A 21,405-nucleotide genomic window follows, 5' to 3' on the forward strand; every position below is an offset into this window, starting at 1 on the left:
CACGGGGGCCACCACTCGAACATCCTAAGAAACTGGAGTGAAACCCCAAGCATTAGTCCTCTAAGCCAGTGGTCCTCAAGCGAGGATGGGGAAGGCAGGGAGTGATCTGCCCCACCTCTCAGGGGGACACAGGCATATCTGGAAACATTTTTGGTTGTCACATCTGGGAGGTAGGGGTGCTATCATCTAGTGGGAAAAAGCCAAAGATGCTGCTAAACATCCTACAATGCACAGGACCTACCTCACAGCAAAGAATTATCTTGCTAGAAATGTCAACAATGCCGCTGTTGAGAAACCCTGCTCTACAAAGAGCACCAAACACAAGCAAAAGCCCCTCATACTAGGAAATAATTTAGCTAAAATATCTCTGGGGTGGAGGAACACAGTGGGATTCCAAACAGACTGCCTATGGGAGTAGATGGAAGGAATCCATGGTGTATCATTTAGAAATGAGGCGTTAAGATATGAAATAGAGGTGTTACCTAGCCACTCTTTGCCCCTCCCCAGTTTTGTTGATATAACTGACATATAGCATTGTGTTAGTTTCAGGTGTACAACATGATTCCATAGCTGTCTATATCGAGAAATGATTACCACAATAAGTTTAGTTAGTTAACATCCATCACCTCACATAAACGATTTTTTTTTCTTGTGATGAGAACTTTTAAGATCTATTCCTTCAGCAACTTTCAAATACACAATACAGTATTTACTGACCACTCTTTCCAAAGACACCACCCAAGTCACTGTATCCCATCAACCTAATTTCCTGCATAGCATGTATCACAGCCGAATAGTCTTATTTTCTCCTTCTTTATTATTGTCTTTCCCCTCTGGAATGCAAGTCCCGAGAGTAAGGCTTACTCTATTCTTCACTGTTTCCACAGCACCTCGAATAACTCCTTACAAAACTGTAAGCATTCAATAAATTTGGCGAGCGGAAGAGTTCTTTTAACGGCTTCAGTGGTAAATTAAAGGGATGCCGAAGCACCCCCATCTCTGAGATGGGGGTGGAGGGTGGAGACCCCAAGCACTCCAGCTGGAGAGGCGAGCGCGGGATCAGAAATTCAAAACTGCCGCCTCCGGAGGAGAGTAAAAAAAAGGACGAATTGGAGCATACCAGAGCGAAGCGGGAGGGGGCGCTGGGCTGAGGCAGAAGTGTACCGCTGGAGACCGGGGGCCAAGGGAGGGCTACCAGCGGTCCCACACCCTCCGGAGGGTTCAAACAAGGCAAGGGGAAGTAGCCGGAAGCAGCAGGTCCGGCGGAGGACTGAACGGCCCGCCGCTGGCAGTCGGCTCCGGACGCGCCACTTTTGGCGGGAGGGGGCAGTGGGCGGAGTAACGTACAGATCGGCCCGTACCACTTGCTCCGGGGAGGGGGCCGCACAGAGAGCGGGCAAGTGACACCTGGGGAAGAGATTTGAGTTAGAGCACTCGAGCGGGCAAAGCGGGTTCGAGTTGAGCCCGCACAGGAGGGAGAGGAACCTGTGAGGGTTCCCGACATTTCAGGTCACACGGGCTGGGTTGGACTACTCTGCTGCCGGATAGGGGGTCCAGGCTGGGACGTGCGGAGGGCCGCAGCCAGGTTTATCTCACCAGAGCCATTGGGTCCAATGATGGCGGTGAACCTCTGAAACGGTCCGATAATCTGCCGACCCTTGTACGACTTAAAGTTCTCGATCTCAATCAGTTTCAGGAAACCCATGACAGCGGCGGCGCCGGCGGCTGTACAAAAGGCCGCGCCGTACGCCCGGGAACTGGGGTAGCCCGCGCGGGAAACACCGCAGTGCAGGCCGGGCGGAAGACAAACCTCGCGAGAATAAGTCCAGGCCTAACGGGATTTCCGGCTTCCGGCGCAAGCGGAACCAGGGGCGTGGTGTGGAAGTTTTGTTGATCCGTTGCCAGGGCGCGAGCTTACCACGGACGTTTGGGTCCCGCCCCCCTTTCTTGTTGCGTGGCAACGCCAACAACTGACACAGCCTACCAAACCTCAGAGGAGGCGGTTACGCAGGATTCTGCGGCTTTTGGGATCCGAGGAAGCAGGCAGGACCACAGCCCAAGTTTACTGAGACAGAAGTCACAGCAGGGTTATGCCCTCCAGGGCAAGAGGAAGGTGGGAATTTGGCAGTGGCTTTAGCCTGGCCGGCTGGAAGGCTCAAACAAGAACAGGGTCGGGAATTGGAAGGACCCCGAGGAGCGAGGGCTGTATGGGAAGGAGGGGCCAGTGGGATGATTCGGTGTTAGGTGAGCTCAGACCATGCTGATGGTGAAGTAGAGTTGGAAGTTCCACTAGGAATATGGGTAGGAATGGGTTGGGGTGGGAGGGGGAGAGAGTGTGAAGGGAGAGGAGGGTATTCTGGAGCGGCAGGCTATGGGCTAGGGAAAGCTACGGCCACAGGTACTGCCTCTGTCTCCCGCCTCCCACCTGTTCTTCCAAGCAGAATTCAGAGACTGATGCTGTAGCCCAAGAATAGTCTTGGACCTGAGCCACTTGTTGGCTACTTGAACACAGATCCAACCTGGGAGCTTCAAAATTGATACTCCTTGCTAAGAAAAGTATTTTGTGTGAACTCCCTGGAGTCAGGGTTCCTGAGCCAGTGCTCTCCATCTCTATTCTCTTCCTTTCCCCCCATTTTATCTATCTCTCTTCATGCTTCATCCCCATCCCATTTCCTCCTCTCCATCCTCCTCTGCCCCCTCCCTCGCTTTCCTCCTTTCCCTTCTCTTGCTCTCTGTCCTCCATTCCTATTGGTAATAGGTTGCCCTTCTTCCCCTTTCCTTTTCTCCCTCCCCCTCCATTCCCCATATTTTCTATCCTCCTTCATACTTTCATCCCCCTATCACCTTATACTTGCTCATTACAAGATCATGGCTGGGACAACGAAATGGCTCAGTGGGTTAAGCGTCTGACTTTTGATTTTGGCTGGAGTCATGATCTCACAGTTGGTGGGATCGAGCCTGGCATGTGGAGCCTACTTGGGATTCTCTCTCTCTCCCTCTCTCTCTGTTCCTCCCCCACTCACACTCTCTTTCTCTCAAAAAACAAAACAAAACAAAAAAACAAAACAAAAAAAACCACAAGGTCATGGCCTTAGCAGTCCAAGAAGCTTAAAATATCTGCCAAATCTTCCCGTTTAATGACCTTACATTGTGGTGACAGATGGAATGAATAGGCTGGGGTTGGTGCTTAGGCTTAGACATGGAAAAGGTCTGGTGGTTGCCACAGCCATTCCTGAAACCATTTTAAAAATGATGTCTGGAGGCTGGGAAGAGTCTAAAAGTTCTAGGACAAGTCCAGGAAAGTGAGAAAGCTTGGTTTATGGAATCTAGTAGAGTAATCGTAAATGAATTCAACTGGGAGAAACAATCACAATCAGGCTGAGGGGACAGAATGACCAAAGGACAGCAATCTCATATAATTGACAGGAACTAGTGTTCCATTTTAAAAAGATGAGATGGAACTTGGAAAAAAATCTAATTGGATCCCTACCATATATAAAGTGCAATTCCAAATGGATTAAAAACTTAAATGAGAAAGGCAAAATTTTAGACATTTTAGAACATATAACAGGATATCTTTATGACCTCAGGGGATTTCTTGAATAATGAAAACTTCTAAGTTTAAAGGAAAAGATTTGTGAATTGGACTGCATTTAAATTCATCCAAATTACAACATAAAGAAAATGAAAAAATGGGTAAGTGCACACAGAAAGCTTCTGAAGTATTGATTATGTTTTATTTTCTGGCTTCTCTAGGGGATCCACAGGTATTCATTTTGTTGTTGTGCTTCATAACTTACATGTATGTTAACCAGATTCCTTTGTATGTATCAATTGTTACCATAAAACAATAGTAAAGTGAGGGAGCACCTGGCTGACTCTGTTAGTAGAGCATGTGATTCTTGATCTCTGGGTCATGAGTTCAGGCCACACATTGGGCATAGAGCTTTTCGAAAAATAAATATTATTAGTTTTTTAATGTTTATTTATTTTTGAGAGAGAGCATGAGCAGGGGAGGGCAGAGAGAGAGGACACAGAATCCAAAGCAGGCTCCAGGCTGTCCTGAGCTGTCTGCACAGAGCCTGACATGGGGCTCTAATTCACAAACTGTGAGATCATGACCTGAGCCAAAGTCAGACACTTAACCAACTAAGCCATCCAGCTGCCCCTAAAAATAAATATTATTTTTAAAAATCTGGGGCGCCTGGGTGGCTCAATCAGTTGGACATCCAACTTTTGATTTTAGCTCAGATCATGATCCCAGGGGTGTGGGTTTGAGCCCCACATTGGGATCTGCACTGAGTGTGGAGCCTGCTTAAGATTCTCTGTCTCTCTCTCTCTCCCTCTGCCCCTCCCTCCTGCTTGTGCTCTCTCTCTCTCTCTCTCTAAAATGAAAAAAATAAAATAATAAAAAATAATAAAGTGAAAAAACAAGCCACAGATTGGAGGTGTTTGCCACATTTAGGCTAGTAAATGATTAGTGTGTAGAATACATAACTCCTAAAATTAATAAGAAAAGGACAAGCAACTTGATTTCTTTAAAATGAACAAAAGGTATGAGTGAGCACTTCACAGAGGAGTATTCAAAAATGGCCAAAATACATGAAAAGATGTGCAACCTCGTTAGCAATAATGATAATATCAATAAAAATTGATAATTATAATTTTATGTTAACAAATTGGCAAAAATTAAAAAGTCTGCAATACCAAGTATTCCTGAGGATGTGGGGTGACTAGAGTTTTTATACACTATAGTGAAAGTGTAAATTGGTACAGTCTCCTTGGAAAACAACTTGTAAAGTTAAATACATTTATGCCCTATGATCAGCCCTTGCACTCTGAGGTATATGCTAGAGAAATTTTTCCACCTGTATATAGGTTTCTTTTAATCTACAGATTCCTCCTTTTTTTTCTCTTGCAATTAAAAATAAATAAACTGGGTTGTTTGTGCTGCAGAGTCCTAGTCTCTCCTAAACTCACTTCAGTCAGGTCTTCATCCCCACAACCCCACCAAAAATGTTTTTGTTAAGATCGTCAACAATCCTCATGTTATTAAACCTGTCAGTTCTCAGTCCTCATCTTAACATAACATCAGTTGCTCACTCTTTCCCGAAGTCTTCTCAGATACCACACTTCTAGTTTTCCTCCCACCTCACCAGACACTCCTCCTCAGCCTCAAGTGCTGACTCCTCCACTCCCCATCTCCCCTGGGGCATCTAAACTTACTGCCCTAGAGTAAGATCTCCTACAGCCTCATAGCTTTAAATTCCTGGGGTGCCTGGGTGGCTCAGCTCAGGTCATGATCTCCCAGTTCGTGGGTTCGTGAGTTCAAGCCCCACATTGGGCTCTCTGCTGTCAGCATAAAGCCCACTTTGGATTCTCTGTCCCCCTCTCTATGCCCCTCCCTGTTCACTCTCTCTCTCTCAAAAGTAAATAAACATGAAATTCCTTTGTATTAGGATACACTAACTTTTGCTGAAGTTACAAACAACCCCAAAGTCTCAGCAGCTTAAAATAACAAGAATTTCTCATGCATCTTGTCTGATTTGAGTTGGCTACATCTCTGCTCTATGTCATCATTCCAGGACCAATGCTGAAGGAGCAGCTCTTACCTGGGACATTGCCAGACTCCTAGCAGAGACTGAAGAGGAAAACGTGGCAATCACATAATAGCTCTTAGTTCTATTTGGAAATAACACAGGCCAATTCTCCCATTGCAAAGGGCAAAGCCAATCACATGGCTAACTTTGAGGGCAATGAGATGTATAAGCCTTCTGTAGGGAGAAACACCAGATCTTTTGGAACAATAATGAAATCCACCATACCATCTGTACGCTATCAACGGATATCTAATAGACTTCTCAAACTCAACACTTCCAAACATGATCTCTTGATACTCCTCCCCATTCCACTGTTCTCCCACACAGACTATTCAGTTGATAACAACTCTATCCCTCTGATTGCCTTAGCTCAAATCCTTGAAATCATTCTTGATACTGCTCTCATACTGCACATCTAATCTATCAGAAGTCCTGTTGGCTCTGCCTTCAAAATCTATCCAGAATCTGGGGCGCCTGGGTGGCTCAGTCGGTTGAACATCTGACTTTGACTCAGGTCATGATCTCACAGCTTGTGAGTTCAAGCCCCACATCGGGCTTGCTGCTGTCAGCACAGAGTCCACTTGGGTCCTCTGTCCCCCTCTGTCTCTGCCCTTCCCCCACTCATATTCATTCTCTCTCTCTCTCTCTCAAAAATAAAAACATTTTTAAAATACATGCATATATTCAGAATCTGACCACTTCTCACTATCCTTGCTGCTCCTGACCTGATGTGATTCACCATCATCTTTTGCCTGGATGGCTGCAATAGCCTTCTGTCTGGCCTCCCTGCTTCTAGCCTTGCCTCCAGTCCCCTTAGTCTGTTCACACAACATCCAGAAGTGAACCTTTAAAAAGCAGAGGCCGAACACATTCCCACTGCTCAAAATCCTCCAATGGCTGCCCATTTCTCTAAGAATAAAAGCCACAGCATTTAACAATGTTCTGCAAAGTCCTACAGGCTCTGCACACACCCCACATTATCTCTCTAATAGCATTTCCTACCTACGTCTCCTCCACCCACTTGCCTCCCTGCTGTTCCCCTGAATGTGTGCCTTTTGCATCCTCCTTAAGGGCTTTGCACTTGTTCCCTCTGCCTGAGTGCTCTTCTCCTAGATATCAGCATAGGTGACTCCCTCACCTTCAAGTATTTGCTCAAATATTACCTGTTAAATTATGCCTCCCCTGGCTTCAACATTTAAAATTGTAACACTCCCCATTTCCTTGGCACTTCCAGTTCCCTTTATTCTGCTCTATATTTTTTCCCAGAGGACTTATCATCTTACAAACTATTTAATGTGCTGTTGATTGTCTGTGCCCCCCCAAAAGCAACCTCCACAAAGACTCAGATTCTTGTCAGTTTTGTTCCTTGATGTCTCCCAAATGCTTACAGGAGTGTCTTGACAGTAGGCACTCCCCAAAGATTTGTCAAATGATAGAATGAACGTGAGTGAACACAGGAAGATGAAGAAGAATGCACACTGCATGATACGTTATAAAGTTCTTAAATGAGAATATTTCAAAATATTGTCCAGGGAGTCGTATACACACACAGTATATTAATGCCCATTAGTAAGTGAATGTCAACATTTGCACAGTAGTTACCTCTTAGGGTAAGGATGAGGGAGAAGAGACATAAGATACTTCAATAGTATTGATCATGTTCTATTTCTTTTTTTTTTAATTTTTTTTAATGTTTATTTTTGAGAGAGACAGAGTGTGAGAGTGGGGAAGGGGCAGAGAGAGGGAGACACAGGATCTGAAACTGGCTCCAGGCTCTGAGCTGTCAGCACAGAGCCCGATGCGGGGCTCGAACTTGGGAACGGCGAGATCATGACCTAGGCTGAAGTTGGACGCTTAACCGACTGAGCTACCCAGGTGCCCTAATCATGTTCTATTTCTTAAGTTGGGGTGTTGGTTCATGGGTCTCTTTTATCATGCTTCCTAACTTGTAAATGGGTTATATATATATTCTCTTGTATGTGTCAAATATTTCAACCACAAAATGTTTTAAAAAAAAAAAAAAAAAAAGACCAGAACTAGCTCTAGGAGGAGTTGAGGAATGGTATTCTAAACAAAGAAACACCATGTACAAAGGCCTTGAGGTGGGAATGGTTGTTGCATTGGAGGACTTGATAGGAGGCCAGTGTGCCTGGAAGACTGTAAGTGAGGGAGGCTGTGACGTGGGATGAATTGAAGAGGTGTGCAGGAGCCGGATCTTGAAACTCGTGGTTAGGCATTTGGATCTGATGCTAAGTGCAGTGGGAAGCCATTGGATTGTAAGCAGGTGAGAGACATGATCAGATTCATGTTTGCAAAAGTGTATTTGGCTGTGGTTTCAGCTAGCTCACAATGCCAAAAGTGAGCTTCCCAAAATATGAAAGAACACAGGTGAATTTAAGCCTTCTACCCTGTCACTTGACTAGAGAATAAGTAGCAAATAAAGAGGAAAACGTGGTGCCATTTACTGAAATAGGGAAAACTGAATAGAGCATAATACAAATAGAGGAGACTTGTAAATGAGTTTGAGAATTAGAAAGATGAGCAGGGGTCAGATCATGAAGACTGATAAACCTGGCAAAGAGGGTTACATTTTATCTTGTAAACACTGGGGAGCCATTTGCTTTAAAGCTGCTTTTAAAGTTGTTGTTTTTTAAGATCTTTTATTTTTAAGTGATCTCTACACCCAACATGAGGCTTGAACTTACAACCCTGAGATCAAGAGTCACATGTTTCACTGAGTCAGCCAGGCACTCTATTGCTTTTAAAGGTTTTTTTTTTTTTTTACTTTCTATCATTTCTTTATTTTTTATAATTTACATCCAAGTTAGTTGGCACATGGTGCAACAAAGATTTCAGGAGTAGATTCCTTAAGCCCCTTACCCATTTAGCCCATCCCCCCTCCCACAACCCCTCCAGCAACCCTATGTTCTCTATATTTAAGAGTCTCTTATGTTTTGTCCCCCTCCCTGTTTTTATGTTATTTTTGCTTCCCTTCCCTTATGTTCATGTTTTGTATCTTAAAGTCCTCATATGAGTGAAGTCATATGATATTTGTTTTTCTCTGACTAATTTCACTTAGTATAATACCCTCTAGCTCCATCCATGTAGTTGCAAATGGCAAGATTTCATTCTTTCTGATTGCCGAGTTAATACTCCATTGTATATGTATACCACATCTCCTTTATTCATTCATCCATCGATGGACATTTGAGCTCTTTCCATACTTTGGCTATTGTTGATAGTGCTGCTATAAACATTGGGGTACATGTGTCCCTTCAAAACAGCATACCTGCATCCCTTAGATAAATACCTAGTAGTGCAATTGCTGGGTCATAGGGTAGTTCTATTTTTAATTTTTTGAGGAACCTCCATATTGTTTTCCAGAGTGGCTGCACCAGTTTGCATTCCCACCAGCAGTGCATCCTCACCAACATCTGTTGTTGCCTGAGTTAATGTTAGCCTGTCTGACCGCCATGAGGTGGTATCTCAGTGTGATTTTGATTTGTATTTCCCAGATGATGAGTGATGTTGAGCATTTTTTCATGTGTCAGTTAGCTATCTGGATGTCTTCTTTGGAGAAGTGTCTATTCATGTCTTTTGCCCATTTCTTCATTGGATTATTTGTTTTTTGGGTGTTGAGTTTGGTAAGTTCTCTATAAATTTTGGATACTAAACCTTTATCTGATATGTAGTTTGCAAATATCTTCTCCCATTCTTTCAGTTGCCTTTTCGTTTTGCTGATTGTTTCCTTTGCTGTGCAGAAACTTTTTAATTTGATGAGGTCCCAATAGTTCATTTTTGCTTTGGTTTCCCTTGGCTTTTAAAGGTTTTAAGCTGAGGTGCAATGGTCAGATTTGCTTTCAGAAAGGTCACTCTGGTAACTAGCGGAGAGAGAGAAGTAGAGAGGGTAACACTGGAGCAAAGGAGACCACTGAGGCTCCTGGGAATATTGTCTGGCACCCAATTGTGAGGCATGAGTTAGGGTGGTGACAACAGAGATGTAGGACACATATATGAAGTATACCAGTAGGTAAAATCAGTAGGAATCAATAAGTGGTCAGACACTGTGGGGAGAAAGGAATGGGGGTTAGGGGTGTAGTCAAGGGTGATGGTTAGCACTGATTAGCCATTCCACCCCACCCTTGCTCCAGATGAATAAGACAAACCTGCCAGATCCGAAGGAGGTGGCAGCCATTGAGGCTAGAAAAAATCAAGAAAAACAGCAACAGAGCCGATTCGTCAATGTGCGGACCCAGGTCATGGGGGTGAGTGGGAAATGGGGACTTTCTTGGGACCAGGAGTAACATCACTCCTGCACCCGGAGCGGAACATAGCAGTGTCTGTTACAGCCCTCCTTGATTTGAGCAGGCCCTCGGGTTGGAAAGGAAGGAGAATGGAGAGAAGGCATCCACTCCCAGGTGTGGGAAGGAAGAGGGCTGGGGGTACAGGAGAAGAGACTGGGGGAAGAGGAGCCAGTGACAGCTGACTCTCCTCCAGTCAGCTCTGGGCTGAGTGTCCTGGTTCTCGAGAGACAGACAACATGGAGCCAAAAGAAGTCTAAAGAATATTTGGTATTGTATATGCCTAAATGCTATCTGGAAGGCCACATAAGAAACTGTTAACTAGGCTGAGAGAGATGGGAGGGACTTACTCTTCACTAAACTATATTCCCTTTTGCACTATCTTGAAATGTTTTAAATGAATTATAATCAAAATAAAGAGAACATATTGATAGTTTAAGAAAAAAACTAAGTAGGTGGAAAAAGCTAAGTAGGTGGATAGATGGGGGGATGCAGCATGGTATTCTGGAAAAGACCTTATACCTATGCTCAAGGCCAGGTCTGCTGTTTACTAGATGCATGGCTTTAAATGAGTCGCCTATCTTCTCCGAGCTCCAGGCTCCTTGGTAAAATGAAGCTAAATAAAGGAAGTGTGAAAGTGAATATTAACATATGGTGATGGCTCTGGAAACCAGAGGTATAGTGCCTGACATAAGTAAGTATTTGGCTGAGAGATGTGTGGTGTGATTGAGATCCAGTTGGCAAGCTTTTCCTCAGGGTCTGCTCTGTGCCAAGCACTGGGTTGGGCAGAAGGGTACAAAACTGACTAAGGCCCGGTCTCCACCCTGAATGGGCTCACAGTCTGGTGGAGGAGATCATCAAGAGAGGCAAACTTCAATATAATGTGGACAATGGGTCCTAGATTCTATGGTAGTAAGGAATGCCTAAGGAATTAGGGAGGTGAAGCCTGGGCTGATCTTGAAGGATGAATAGGAGTTTGGGTAAAAAGAGGAAGAAAGAGTTCCAAGTGGAGGGAACGGCTGGAGCAAAGGCTATTTGTTCAGAACAACCTAAGATGTACAGGGAAACATAAGCACAGAGCTCTTGAGGGTGGGGTGGGTGAAAAAGGTACTGAGATAAGGCTGGAGAAGGAGGCAGAAGCTAGACCACCAAGGGGCTTACAAGCCATGCTCAGATGATAGAATATTATCCAGTAGGTATTGGGAGTCTATTGGAGGATTCTGAAGCAGGTAAATTCTCAGCAGTTTGTGTTAGAGCATCCAAGGACCACTGCTGTTCCCCCACCCTGATCTACCTCTTTCCTTGGGATCAGGTGGATGTTAAAGCCCTCGACAGCCAGGTGGAAGAGCGAAAGTTTCGAGAGGCAACAGAGCAGAGCAAGGAGGCAGCTTATGGTAAAAACTCAAGGCAAAGGGCAAGCCAAGAAGGCTAGTATAAGGGCTTGAGTGGGCTGAGGTAGGGCCTTACTGCCTTGGGGTGGGGCCTGAGGCCTGGGGTGTGGTGGGACAAATCCAATGGGCCTTGGGAGCAGAGGCCATGCTGAGTGGGCTCTGTCTCTGCCTTGGGGCTTTTCCATGTTCCTTCCCACCACTCCCAGCTACTTACCAGAAGCAGTATGATATGGTAGCCCAGATGCTAGAGAAGGAAGAGGCAGAACGGACACGTCGGCTGGCCAAGAAAGTCCAGGAATTTCGAGAGCAAAAGCAGCAGGTCAAGAACAAGCAGGAAATTGACTTTTGGGATCCTAGCCGACAGTGGATGGAGTATCCAGCCTATCTCAGGGACAGCGAATCCTGCTATGGTCCATCCAGCCTGCAGTACTTTGCAAGGGAGGACCTGGAGAAGGCCACATGCCTGAAAATGCAGCAGGAGCAGTTCAGGCAAAGCCTGGAGAAGCAGCTGAAGGAGCGACAACAAGTCAGGGTTGATAAGAAGTATTCAGGTAGGCAGCCGGAGCCCTCCAGCTTTATGTAGGGATACAGTATATAACATATAACATATAAAATATGTGTTCATCAACGTTATGTTATTGGTAAGGTCAAGAGCAGCAGTAGGCTATTAGTAGTTAACTTTTGGGGGAGTCAAAAGTTATATGTGGATTTTTGACTGTGGGGGGCATTGGTGCACCTAAGCCCTGCATTGTTCAAGGGTCATCTCTATAATGTGGTTAAGATAGTTGCTAGGGAGAAAAATAAAGCACAAAAGGGGGATATGAGGACTTTGGGAGACGGGTGCACAGTTGCAATTTTAAGTAAGGAAAACCTCACTGAGGTAACGTTTGAATACAGATCCGAAGATGAGGAAGTGAGAAATGCAAACATCTGAGGGAAGAGCTGTCCAGGTAGAAGAAATAGTACAAAGGCCCCGAGGCAGGAGAGAGGGTGTCTGGAATGTTTGAAGAATGGCAGTGGGGCCAGAGTAGCTGAAGTAGACCCATTGAGGGGAAAAGTGATAGAAAACAAGTTCAGAGAGATGGAAGGGGCCAGATCCAGAGGGCCTTACGGGGCATGGTGGGGACTTTGGCTTTTACTGAGTGAGGTAGGAGCCATGGGAGGGTTTTGTGCATTGGAGTCACGTGATTTGTATTTTAGCTGTAAAATTTTGCCAGCCATTGTGGAGACTAGGTTAGAGGGGAAGACTAGAGGCAAGGAGATTAGCTAGAATGCTGTTGCAGCCAAGAGGAGGTGGCCAACAGGCAGCCATGTAGCTATATGATTCTGAGGTGGCATATAGCCAGCCAGCCTGGGGTGCAGGGAGAGATCTGGAGGTCCAAGATGGGGAAGGCTGTGCAGATGAGCAGGATGCTAAGCCTGAATGGAGCCTGGGAAAGGGTGAGCAAATGGTACACTCTGTGAGGACAAAGGTCAGAGCTGTCTTATTAACCACTACAACCCCAGTGACTTACACACTACACTACCTTGTACATGGTAGATGCTCAGTAAATGTATCTTGAGTGAATGAAGGAGCCCATAACAAAGGGATCAGGGAGGTAGGATAAAAGACACATCAAATAATAAAAAGAGCTAACCTGTATTGAGCACTTACTGTATACCAGAGACTCTAAGTTTGCTACCATATATTAACTCAGGTAATCCTGACAACCAGTGCATGAGGCAAGTCCTAGTATTATCCCCATTTTCAGTGGAGGAAACTGAAGAACAGAGATGTTAAATAACTTGCCCAAAGTCATACAGCTAATGGTGATGGACGCAGGAAGTAAACTTGGGCAAGCTGGCTCCAGAGCCCAACCATGTCTTGACCATGACACCATGCTTGCCTTCTCTCAGTTGCCACGAGAAGTAGGGACTCAGAGGTCAAGGGAGGAGTTTCAGAGAGGGAGTCATCAATAATGTCAAAGGCCCTGGAGAAGTTCAGATAGGAACAGAAACCTGTCTACTGTATTTGGAAATTGGGGAGTATTTGGTGATTTTTGTCAGAGCGCTGCAGTGGCGCCATGGGGCCCAGCTACCCTGTGGCAGCAGGCAAGTGTATGAGAAGGCAGAGCTAAGCAACAGGGACAGCAGAATACCAAGGGAGAGTCCACACAGTGTAATGGAAGGAGCATGGGCTGATTCCTCGAGAGACTTGGATTCAAATCCTGACCGACTACTTGCTGTGCAACCTTGGGCATTTTGCTTCACCTCTGGACCTTAGTGTCCTCACCTGAAAAATGGTGCTGATACTTTCCTCTCTGGGTTGTTGTGAAGAGTGAAATGAAACCATGTACCTCTATCCATCCTCCCCACCCCACCCTTGCCATCCTCCAGCATCTGAAGTCTGTGTCCCTGTGCCTCTTCAAAGCCAAGCCTTAAGCCTATGTTCTGGACCCCATTATCCCTGTGCCTCCCTCTACCTGCCCCCAGGCTGTGGTCTCTCAGATATCCCCTGCACTGTGTTTTCAACATTTCCCCTTTCACTGGTCCCTCCTGTGCCTGCTGTAAACATGCTTATGTCTAACCCATCTTAAAAAAAAGCCTCCCTCCACCCTGTGATTCCTCTAGATGCTGTGAGCTAGCTGTTGTTCTTTACAGCCATACTTTTTGAAAAATCTGCTTCTGCTTGCTGTTTTTTCTTCCTTTCCAGTCATACCTCAACCCCAAGATCTCCTTTCTCCCCCACACAAATGCACTGACCCTGCTCTTGCTAAATCGCCAATGTGTTTGTGTTAAGTACAAGAGGTTCTGTTTAGTCTTTCCTCTTTGGACCTTTCTTGCTACACTTGACTAATCACATGCTTCTTGAGGCTCTTTTCCTTGGCTTCTGTAATAGTACATTCTGCTCTTAGCTCTCTGACCATTTCTTCAGTATCTGCCTTTTGTGGGCTCCTCTTCCTTTACTCCTGCCTTCTTGAGGCTTGGTCTCTGGCACACTGCTTTCCCTACCCTGCATACTTACCTCAGGTGCCCTCGGCCCTCATTCTGGTTTGAGCTACCATGTCACCACCTCTGTGCTGTGGACTCTCTACCTGCAGAATCAGATCTGCAGATGCCTGTTGACCACCTTCAACTTAGCTTCCTAAACAGAATTCCCTAGCCTGCTCTTCATTCTCTTTTATTTCCAGTGGTGGCCACACCGTACGTCCAGTCATCCAAGCCAGGACCCTGGGAAGCATCCAAATCTTTCCCCTCCCTTACTCTCTCATGCAATCAATCGTGTACTGCTAATGTAGCTTCCTATATATTTGACCTGGCTTGAGCCCTCCAAGATGGCTTCTCTACCTCTATTGTCTCCCACCAGCCTGACTATATTCTATACCGGCCCGGAAGGAGCTTTCTAAAATACACAGCTAACTGTGTCCCCCCCCACCACCCCCTTGCTTAAAATCCTTCCATGTTCCCCACTACCTTCAGGGCAAGTTTTTGGCTCTTAGTCTGGCCCCTGCAAAGCTCTCTAGCCACTTGCATTTTATGCTCCAGCAAGAGCACACTATTTGTAGTTTAGATAGAGAACATACTTTTTCTTGGTTACCTTCATTCATTTGACAAATATTTATTGAGCACCTACTATGTGCCAGGCTCTGATCTAGGTGCTGGGCATCGTAGTGAATAAAACAGACAAAATCTCTGCCCTCACAAAGGTTACTTCCTAGTGAGGAGAGAGATAGGCAATAAACAAAATAAGTTAAATGTAGAGTATATTGAATGGTGGCAAATGGTAGGGAGAAGAATAAATCAGGGAAGGGGGATAAATGTTGGGGACAGGAAGGTTGCAATTTTAGGTAGGAGAGACAGGGAAGGCCTCACTGAGGTGGCAATATTTGAGCAAAGACCTGGGGTGAGCAACAGAACATGAGCCAAGAGTAACATCTATTGCAAATCCCTGGGGCAGTAGTGCCTGGCATGTTCTAGAAACAGCAATGAGGCTGGTGTGACTGGACTAAAACACGGCCTGGAATGCCCTTTGCTCTTTCTTTCTATATGCAATGCACATTTCAAAGATCACCTCCTCCTGGAAGCCTTCCTCTCACCCACCACCCAAAGCTCTCATGATGCCCTGTATACGTTTCTATCATTGCCCTTATTAAAATGTGGTATGATGATCTATGTTTGATCCATCTCCCTGTATCTTTCAGGTAGGCACTTGAGAAATCCTTTGTTGCTGCTATTTTGGCTATCCCTAGCCCCAAAGAGAAACTCCTCCACATCCCTACAGTTAGGACATTCCCCTCCCAAACATACATATACACACATCCACCGAGCTTGTTGAACAAATAGCTGAATGAATGAACCAGCAATGGGGCAGACCAGTATAGTGCCCTGGCCATATTTATCTGTGTAGATCTGCTCGATGACCAGCTGCGCCTAGCCGTGGATACACGGGCCGCCCAGCTGGCCAAGCTGGAGGAGTCCTGTCGTGTGGCCATGATGACTGCCATGGCCAACGCCAACAAAGCCCAGGTATGGCCTGAACCATTCAGTGTACTGGGCTCTCCCCAACCCCTTGAACAAAGTCCTGGAGAACCTTAGCCGTATCTTTGCCCACATAAACTTTCTTGAATCAACACCAGCCCTCTCATCTAGCTGAGGATGTCCCCTTTCACCTAAGGGCCCTCTTAGGGCAGAAGATGCTCTTCCCCACATCCAGACTCAGGATGACCTGAAAATGGAACACCACCCTCCCTTCCCCAGCCTCTCAGTCTAAAGGTTTCCAGAGAACAGGGAAGTTCCCTGTCATCCCACCGCCACCGCCCATATTAGGTCAAAGGTCAGGCAGTATCTGTTCCTTCTCTCCCAGAGATAGAGGAGAGTAGGGTCATGTCTTCCCCTCCCCTGTGACTGAGGGTTCCCCGATGTTGGGTACCCAAATGCTCATATTTTGGGGCCCCACCAGGCAGCTGAAATGGCTCAGCGGCAGCGCCATGAGCAACGCCATGAACAGGAGGCTAACCTCAAGGAGATCCAGAAACAGGTCACGAGTAATGTATTGACTGAGAACCCCCAGACTACCCAAAACCCTGTGGCTCCCCACCGGGTCCCACTCCATTGTTGGAAGGGCATGACTCCAGATCAGTGTGCTGCCATCAAGAAAGCCCAAAAGGTGCAACACCATGAAAAGGAGGCACAGCGCCGGGCTGAACAAGCACTGGATGCCAAAAGGGAAAGTCAGACCTTGAGCTTGGCCCAGGCAGCACTGCAGCTAGAAGAGCAAGAGAGGGAACTTTGTGCTGTATTTCAAAGGGGGCTGGGCTCCTTCAATCAGCAGCTGGCTACAGAGCAAAAAGCTCAGTGAGTTCTAGGGGGTGGCAACATGAATGCCAAGGGAGGGATGGGAAGGGTCAGGGAGAGAGGGAAGCTCATCAGCTGAGGCCTCTGCACTTCTTTCACAGGCAGAATTATCTGAATTCGATAATCTACACCAATCAACCTACAGCCCAATATCACCTGCAGTTCAATACCAGCAGCCGCTGAGCTCAGGATGGTCATCTCTTCTCCCTCATCAAACTCACAAAGGCTTGGAGTCAGAGATGAAAATGCTGAAGGCCTCCTCCACCAATCCATCCCCCCAATATCCCTACCTTTGACCCTAGTTAATAAAGTTATTCACTAAAATCAAGGCCATGTGTTGTAACAGGACACAAAAGGTGTGAGGTACTGCCTTTCCCACCCACCCCTGGGCTTGGAGGATCTGACCCTGTCACTAATTCACCTTTCTTCCCCATGCCAGTTTACCCAGCACACAGCGTTACCCACTCCCTGTGAGAAACAGAGGCTTTATTAGGCACAGAGTGTGACTGCTGGGCAGTTACAAGATGGCTACTGGACTTCCTCTCAAGCTGCAGTACAGTACTCCAGGGGAAGGAGGGGCAGAAGAACAGGTGTTTTCTGTGCCCTCTCCCTTCAAGGCTGCATGCGGATGGCCCCATCTAGCCGGATGACCTCTCCGTTGATGAATGGGTTTTCGATGATGGCTTGTACCAGATGAGCATACTCAGCAGGGTCACCCAGGCGGCTGGGGAAGGGCACCTGGCTGGCCAAGAAGTTGCGCACTTTTTCTGGGAGGCTGGTCAGCAGTGGGGTACCAAATAGGCCTAGACAAGACAGTCAGAGTCAGAGGCCTACCCTTCCTTTTTTTTTCAATGTTTATTTATTTGAGAGAGAGACAGAGAGCACATGCTCAAGTTGGGGAGGGGGAAAGAGAGAAGAGAGAGAGAGAGAATCCCAAGCAGGTTCTGTGCTGTCAGCACAGAGTCCAACGTGGGGCTCGATCTCACCAACCTGAGCCGAAATCAAAAGTCGAATGCTTAACCAACTGAGCACCCAGGCGCCTTTGCCCTTCCTTTCATATTTACTCATTCCCTCCTCACCTTAGCCCCAACTATGTACTTATGATGCCCAGAAATGGAAGACTATTGCTGCTTAGTTGGTAGACACCTTCCCCTCTCAACTGCCCATGAATCCTACCCAATCCCAGGTGTGGCAGGGAGGGAATATATCTACCTGGAGCAATGGTCATCACTCGGATGCCCATGGGAGCCAGATCCCGAGCAATGGGCAGTGTCATGCCCACTATGCCCCCCTTGGAAGCAGAGTATGCAGCTTGTCCAACCTGGAGAAGGAGTAGAGGTCATAGGTGGAAGAGCCCTAACAAGTCACCAAGGACACACAAGCCTTGTCCCTGCCCACACACCTGGCCCTCAAAGGCAGCCACGCTGGCAGTGTTGATGATGACCCCGCGTTGGCCTCCCTGATCTGGTTCATTCTGGCCCATCTCACCAGCCACCAGGCGGATCACATTGAAGGTGCCCATGAGATTCACCTGGAAGACCAGTAGAAACATGGTGTAGGACCTTTTGTCCCCTAAAAGCTGTGGGGGCACCCACAGTCAAATATCTCTTACTTGTACCCCTGGAGAACCTCCAAGGCCTTACATTAAGAACTCGCTGGAAGTCCTCCAAAGTATGGGCCTGATTCTTCTTTAAGTTGTATGTCTTCATAGCCACTGCAATGCCTGCACAGTTGACTGCCACATCCACACGGCCAAACTTTTCTCTTGCTAGAGTCAGGGCTGCTTGCACGTCCTTCTCTGAGGTCACCTTCAAAGGGAGAAATGGAGAAAAGTATACATCTCCCAGCACACACACTCACCACTAAACCTGGAGGAGGAGGGAGCAGGTCCAGTCTTTGAGTGACAACAGGATTCTGTAATCAAGGGAGAGGCCAAAAGAAAACTCAAGAGTGGGGCAAAGGTGAAAATGTTAGGTAGTATAGAGCAGTGTTCAAAACATTTTTCAAATCTATACCCTCTTTTGATAAATTCACATACCCCTGGAGATTTCTGTGGATCAGAGCAGCTTTGAGAATTAGTGATATGAAGATAACTAGCTTCACTTTCTGTAGTTTCACTAAAAGTTTTTCAACTTTGTAAATATAAAACTACAGAGCACAATATGCATTTTCAAACTGTACATACCAACTCCAGGAGATTGTGATATGTCCAATCTCCATCCCCACTGCCGTGGATCCGGGCTTTGTACATTCCTTATTGCAAATGCTCCCACAGTGCTTGACAGAGAGCTTAGGCCAAAAGGGGCAAGGAGATGGGTCCACTGTCCACATGGATAGCACCCTTATGGAAGGGGACCCCACCAGTTCCCAGGCCTATTTCAGTGACCTCATGTACACACTTACGTCAGCTGGGGCAAAGACGCAACTCTTCCCTAACTTCTTGGCTTGGACCTCCCCATCGGAGTTAGGCAGGTCCAGAAGCACAGCAGTGGCCCCTTGCCCCACCAGTCGCTCCGCCGTGGCCAGACCCAGACCAGAGGCTCCTCCGGTTATTAGAGCAACTAGGCCCTGTGAAGGATACGGTCAAATGGCTATGCTGTGCAGACCACCCCCACTCCTGCAAGGGAGACTCCTGGTCACGCCTGCGGTGTAACCCAGGTGTGTTTCCTCTCCTTACTGATGGGACCTTTTGGTGGTGTCTCATCACCAGACAGCCCATACACATGCAGCGGAGAGTTGATCTTCACCTCCCAAGCCCAACTGCCGGACTACCAGGCCTAGATAAGGGTGACCCTTTCTCCCAACACCGATCTCTACCCCCTAGTTCCACGACCGCGCGGTCCCAGCTGGCGCAGCGGGGCAGCCAGCAGGAGCGAACGCCCCACTACCTTCACAGTCCGACATGCCGCAGCCATCTTGCCCTGGCCTCTCCACGAGCCTGGCCATGAGGCAGACCCTGATTGGCCGAGGCGGAGGGATGGGGCGGGGCCTGCGAAGGGACGGGCCAATGCGCAAGACTCCGGGGCGTGGTGTCGGCTGTTTTTGTCCCTGCGCACTGCGCGAAGCCAAAGCCAGGTGTCTCCGGAGTTTTTTCACCTAGATAAAAAACCCAATAGCAGCAGCACAATACCATCACACCTGCCGCACTACTTACTCCCTAGCTAGTCTTTGAGCAGTCGGCCAGCTCCGCGGGGAGTAGGCGGACAGGAGATTGAGAGTATTCCTTACTCAGAAAAAGCCTTCATTCAAGCATACACATATGAGAGTTTCTCATATGCTAGGCTCTGTGCGGGTCACTGGGGATACCCAAAGGAATATTAAAAGATTCATGCCTTCCAGAAGGACACAGTTCAGTTCGGGAAAGATAATTACAGTACAGACACAGACAAAGGGACAGAGAACAAAGTTCTGAGACATAAACATGGATATGCAAAGATGTAGATTCTGAGAGCCACCAGAGAGAAATATGTTAAGAGACTGAGAAGAACAGAGATGCCAGATTGGATCACGAAGATATGGATGTAAAGAGCCACTAAGAGAGGGAAGTCAAACTCACTTTTCGTAGATGACATGATACTCTACATGGAAAACCTGAAAGACTCCACCAAAAAACTGCTAGAACTGATACACGAATTCAGCAAAGTCGCAGGATGCAAAAATCAATGTACAGAAATCGAGTGTATTTGTATACAATAATAATGAAGCATTAGAAAGAGATATCAAGGAATCAATCCCATTTACAACTGCACCAGAACCCATAAGATACCTAAAAATAAACCTAACCAAAGAGGTAAAAGATCTGTATGCTGAAAACTATAGAAAACTTATGAAAGAAATCGAAGAAGACAAAATGAGATGGAAAAACATTCCATGCTCATGGATCAGAAGAACAAATATTGTTAAAATGTTGATACTACCCAAAGCGATCTACACATTCAATGCAATCCCTATCAAAATAACACCAGAATTCTTCACAGAGCTAGAACAAACAATCCTAAAATTTGTATGGAACCATAAGAGATCCCAAATAGCCCAAATAATGTTGAAAAAAGAAAACCAAAGCTGGAGGCATCCCAATTCTGGACTTTAAGATTACAAAGCTGTAATCATCAAGACAGTATGGTATTGGCACAAAAAACAAACACATAGATTAATGGAATAGAACAGAGAATCTGTAAGTGGACCCACAGATATATGGCCAACTAATCTTCGACAAAGCAGGAAAGAATATCTAATGGAAAAAAGACAGTCTCTTTGGCAAATGATGCTGGGAAAACTGGACAGCAAAATGCAGAAGAATGAAACTGGACCCACCTAATCTACCTAATCTGACTTCCTTTCATACTTCTCCCCAAACCAAGGTCTTCAGGCCATAAATCTTAGTCTACATTTTCAGTCCCATTTGGCTTTATGTTTCCTCTACCTAAAGTATCTCCCCACATGCTTTCCCACCAGGATGACTTCCCTCTAGGCCTCCTAGTTGTTGACAATCACCACACTCATGGACACTACACCATATTCATCAAAGGATTTAGTATCAGATTCACCATCTTTCTGACTACATGAAGTCCGCGCAGCAATTTATAGCACTCTTCACGGGGTCCAATATGCTCCAGCCACAGTTGGCCTCTTTGTGTTCATCTTTGCATTAGCTGTTCCCTCTGCTTGGAATTCTCTCTCCGTGAAGTTTGCATGACTGCCTTTTTCTTCTTCTTCTTTTTTTCATCATGTAGAACTAAACTTAAATGTCACCTTCTCTCCCTGATCATTCAAGCTGTG

The 21,405-nt window shown here is 46.4% G+C and overlaps 3 protein-coding genes across 14 annotated transcripts in view; 1 reads left to right on the top strand and 2 right to left on the bottom strand.

Moving 5' to 3' along the window:
- The window catches only part of SMC1A (structural maintenance of chromosomes 1A), a 47,353-nt gene extending 45,532 nt beyond the window's left edge, over positions 1-1,821 (bottom strand). For 5 of the 11 annotated variants that reach the window (XR_006295710.1, XM_043570556.1, XM_043570555.1 and 2 more), the window contains exon 1: positions 1,597-1,801. Coding sequence is in view for 8 of the 11 variants with exons in the window: in XM_043570556.1 (XP_043426491.1) it covers positions 1,597-1,705 (109 nt within the window). In the remaining 3 variants the exon portion in view is untranslated. Of the gene's footprint in view, positions 1-1,596 lie in introns of all 11 variants that reach the window. The other 6 variants (XR_006295708.1, XM_043570552.1, XM_043570554.1 and 3 more) reach the window with 3 other exon arrangements.
- A 141-nt stretch (positions 1,822-1,962) lies between these two features.
- RIBC1 (RIB43A domain with coiled-coils 1) lies at positions 1,963-16,954 on the top strand. 2 transcript variants are annotated; one of them, XM_043570561.1, is made up of 7 exons: positions 1,963-2,113; positions 9,752-9,865; positions 11,214-11,295; positions 11,499-11,843; positions 15,680-15,798; positions 16,232-16,626; positions 16,728-16,954. In XM_043570561.1, the coding sequence occupies exons 2-7, from the start codon at positions 9,752-9,754 to the stop codon at positions 16,807-16,809; spliced, it is 1,137 nt and encodes a 378-aa protein (XP_043426496.1). In that variant the 5' UTR covers positions 1,963-2,113; the 3' UTR covers positions 16,810-16,954. The 2 variants fall into 2 exon arrangements, with proteins under 2 accessions (XP_043426496.1, XP_043426498.1); XM_043570563.1 differs by lacking the exon at positions 16,232-16,626.
- A 141-nt stretch (positions 16,955-17,095) lies between these two features.
- Positions 17,096-19,588, bottom strand: HSD17B10 (hydroxysteroid 17-beta dehydrogenase 10). Its single transcript, XM_043570564.1, has 6 exons — positions 19,515-19,588; positions 19,030-19,194; positions 18,270-18,434; positions 18,029-18,157; positions 17,839-17,947; positions 17,096-17,429 (listed from the first exon to the last, which is right to left on the bottom strand). Exons 1-6 carry the CDS (start codon positions 19,539-19,541, stop codon positions 17,239-17,241), a joined length of 786 nt encoding a protein of 261 aa, XP_043426499.1. The 5' UTR covers positions 19,542-19,588; the 3' UTR covers positions 17,096-17,238.
- Between the last annotated feature and the right edge of the window lie 1,817 nt (positions 19,589-21,405).

This window comes from Prionailurus bengalensis, chromosome X, assembly GCF_016509475.1.
Source record: "Prionailurus bengalensis isolate Pbe53 chromosome X, Fcat_Pben_1.1_paternal_pri, whole genome shotgun sequence".
NCBI classification, from domain to species: domain Eukaryota; kingdom Metazoa; phylum Chordata; class Mammalia; order Carnivora; family Felidae; genus Prionailurus; species Prionailurus bengalensis.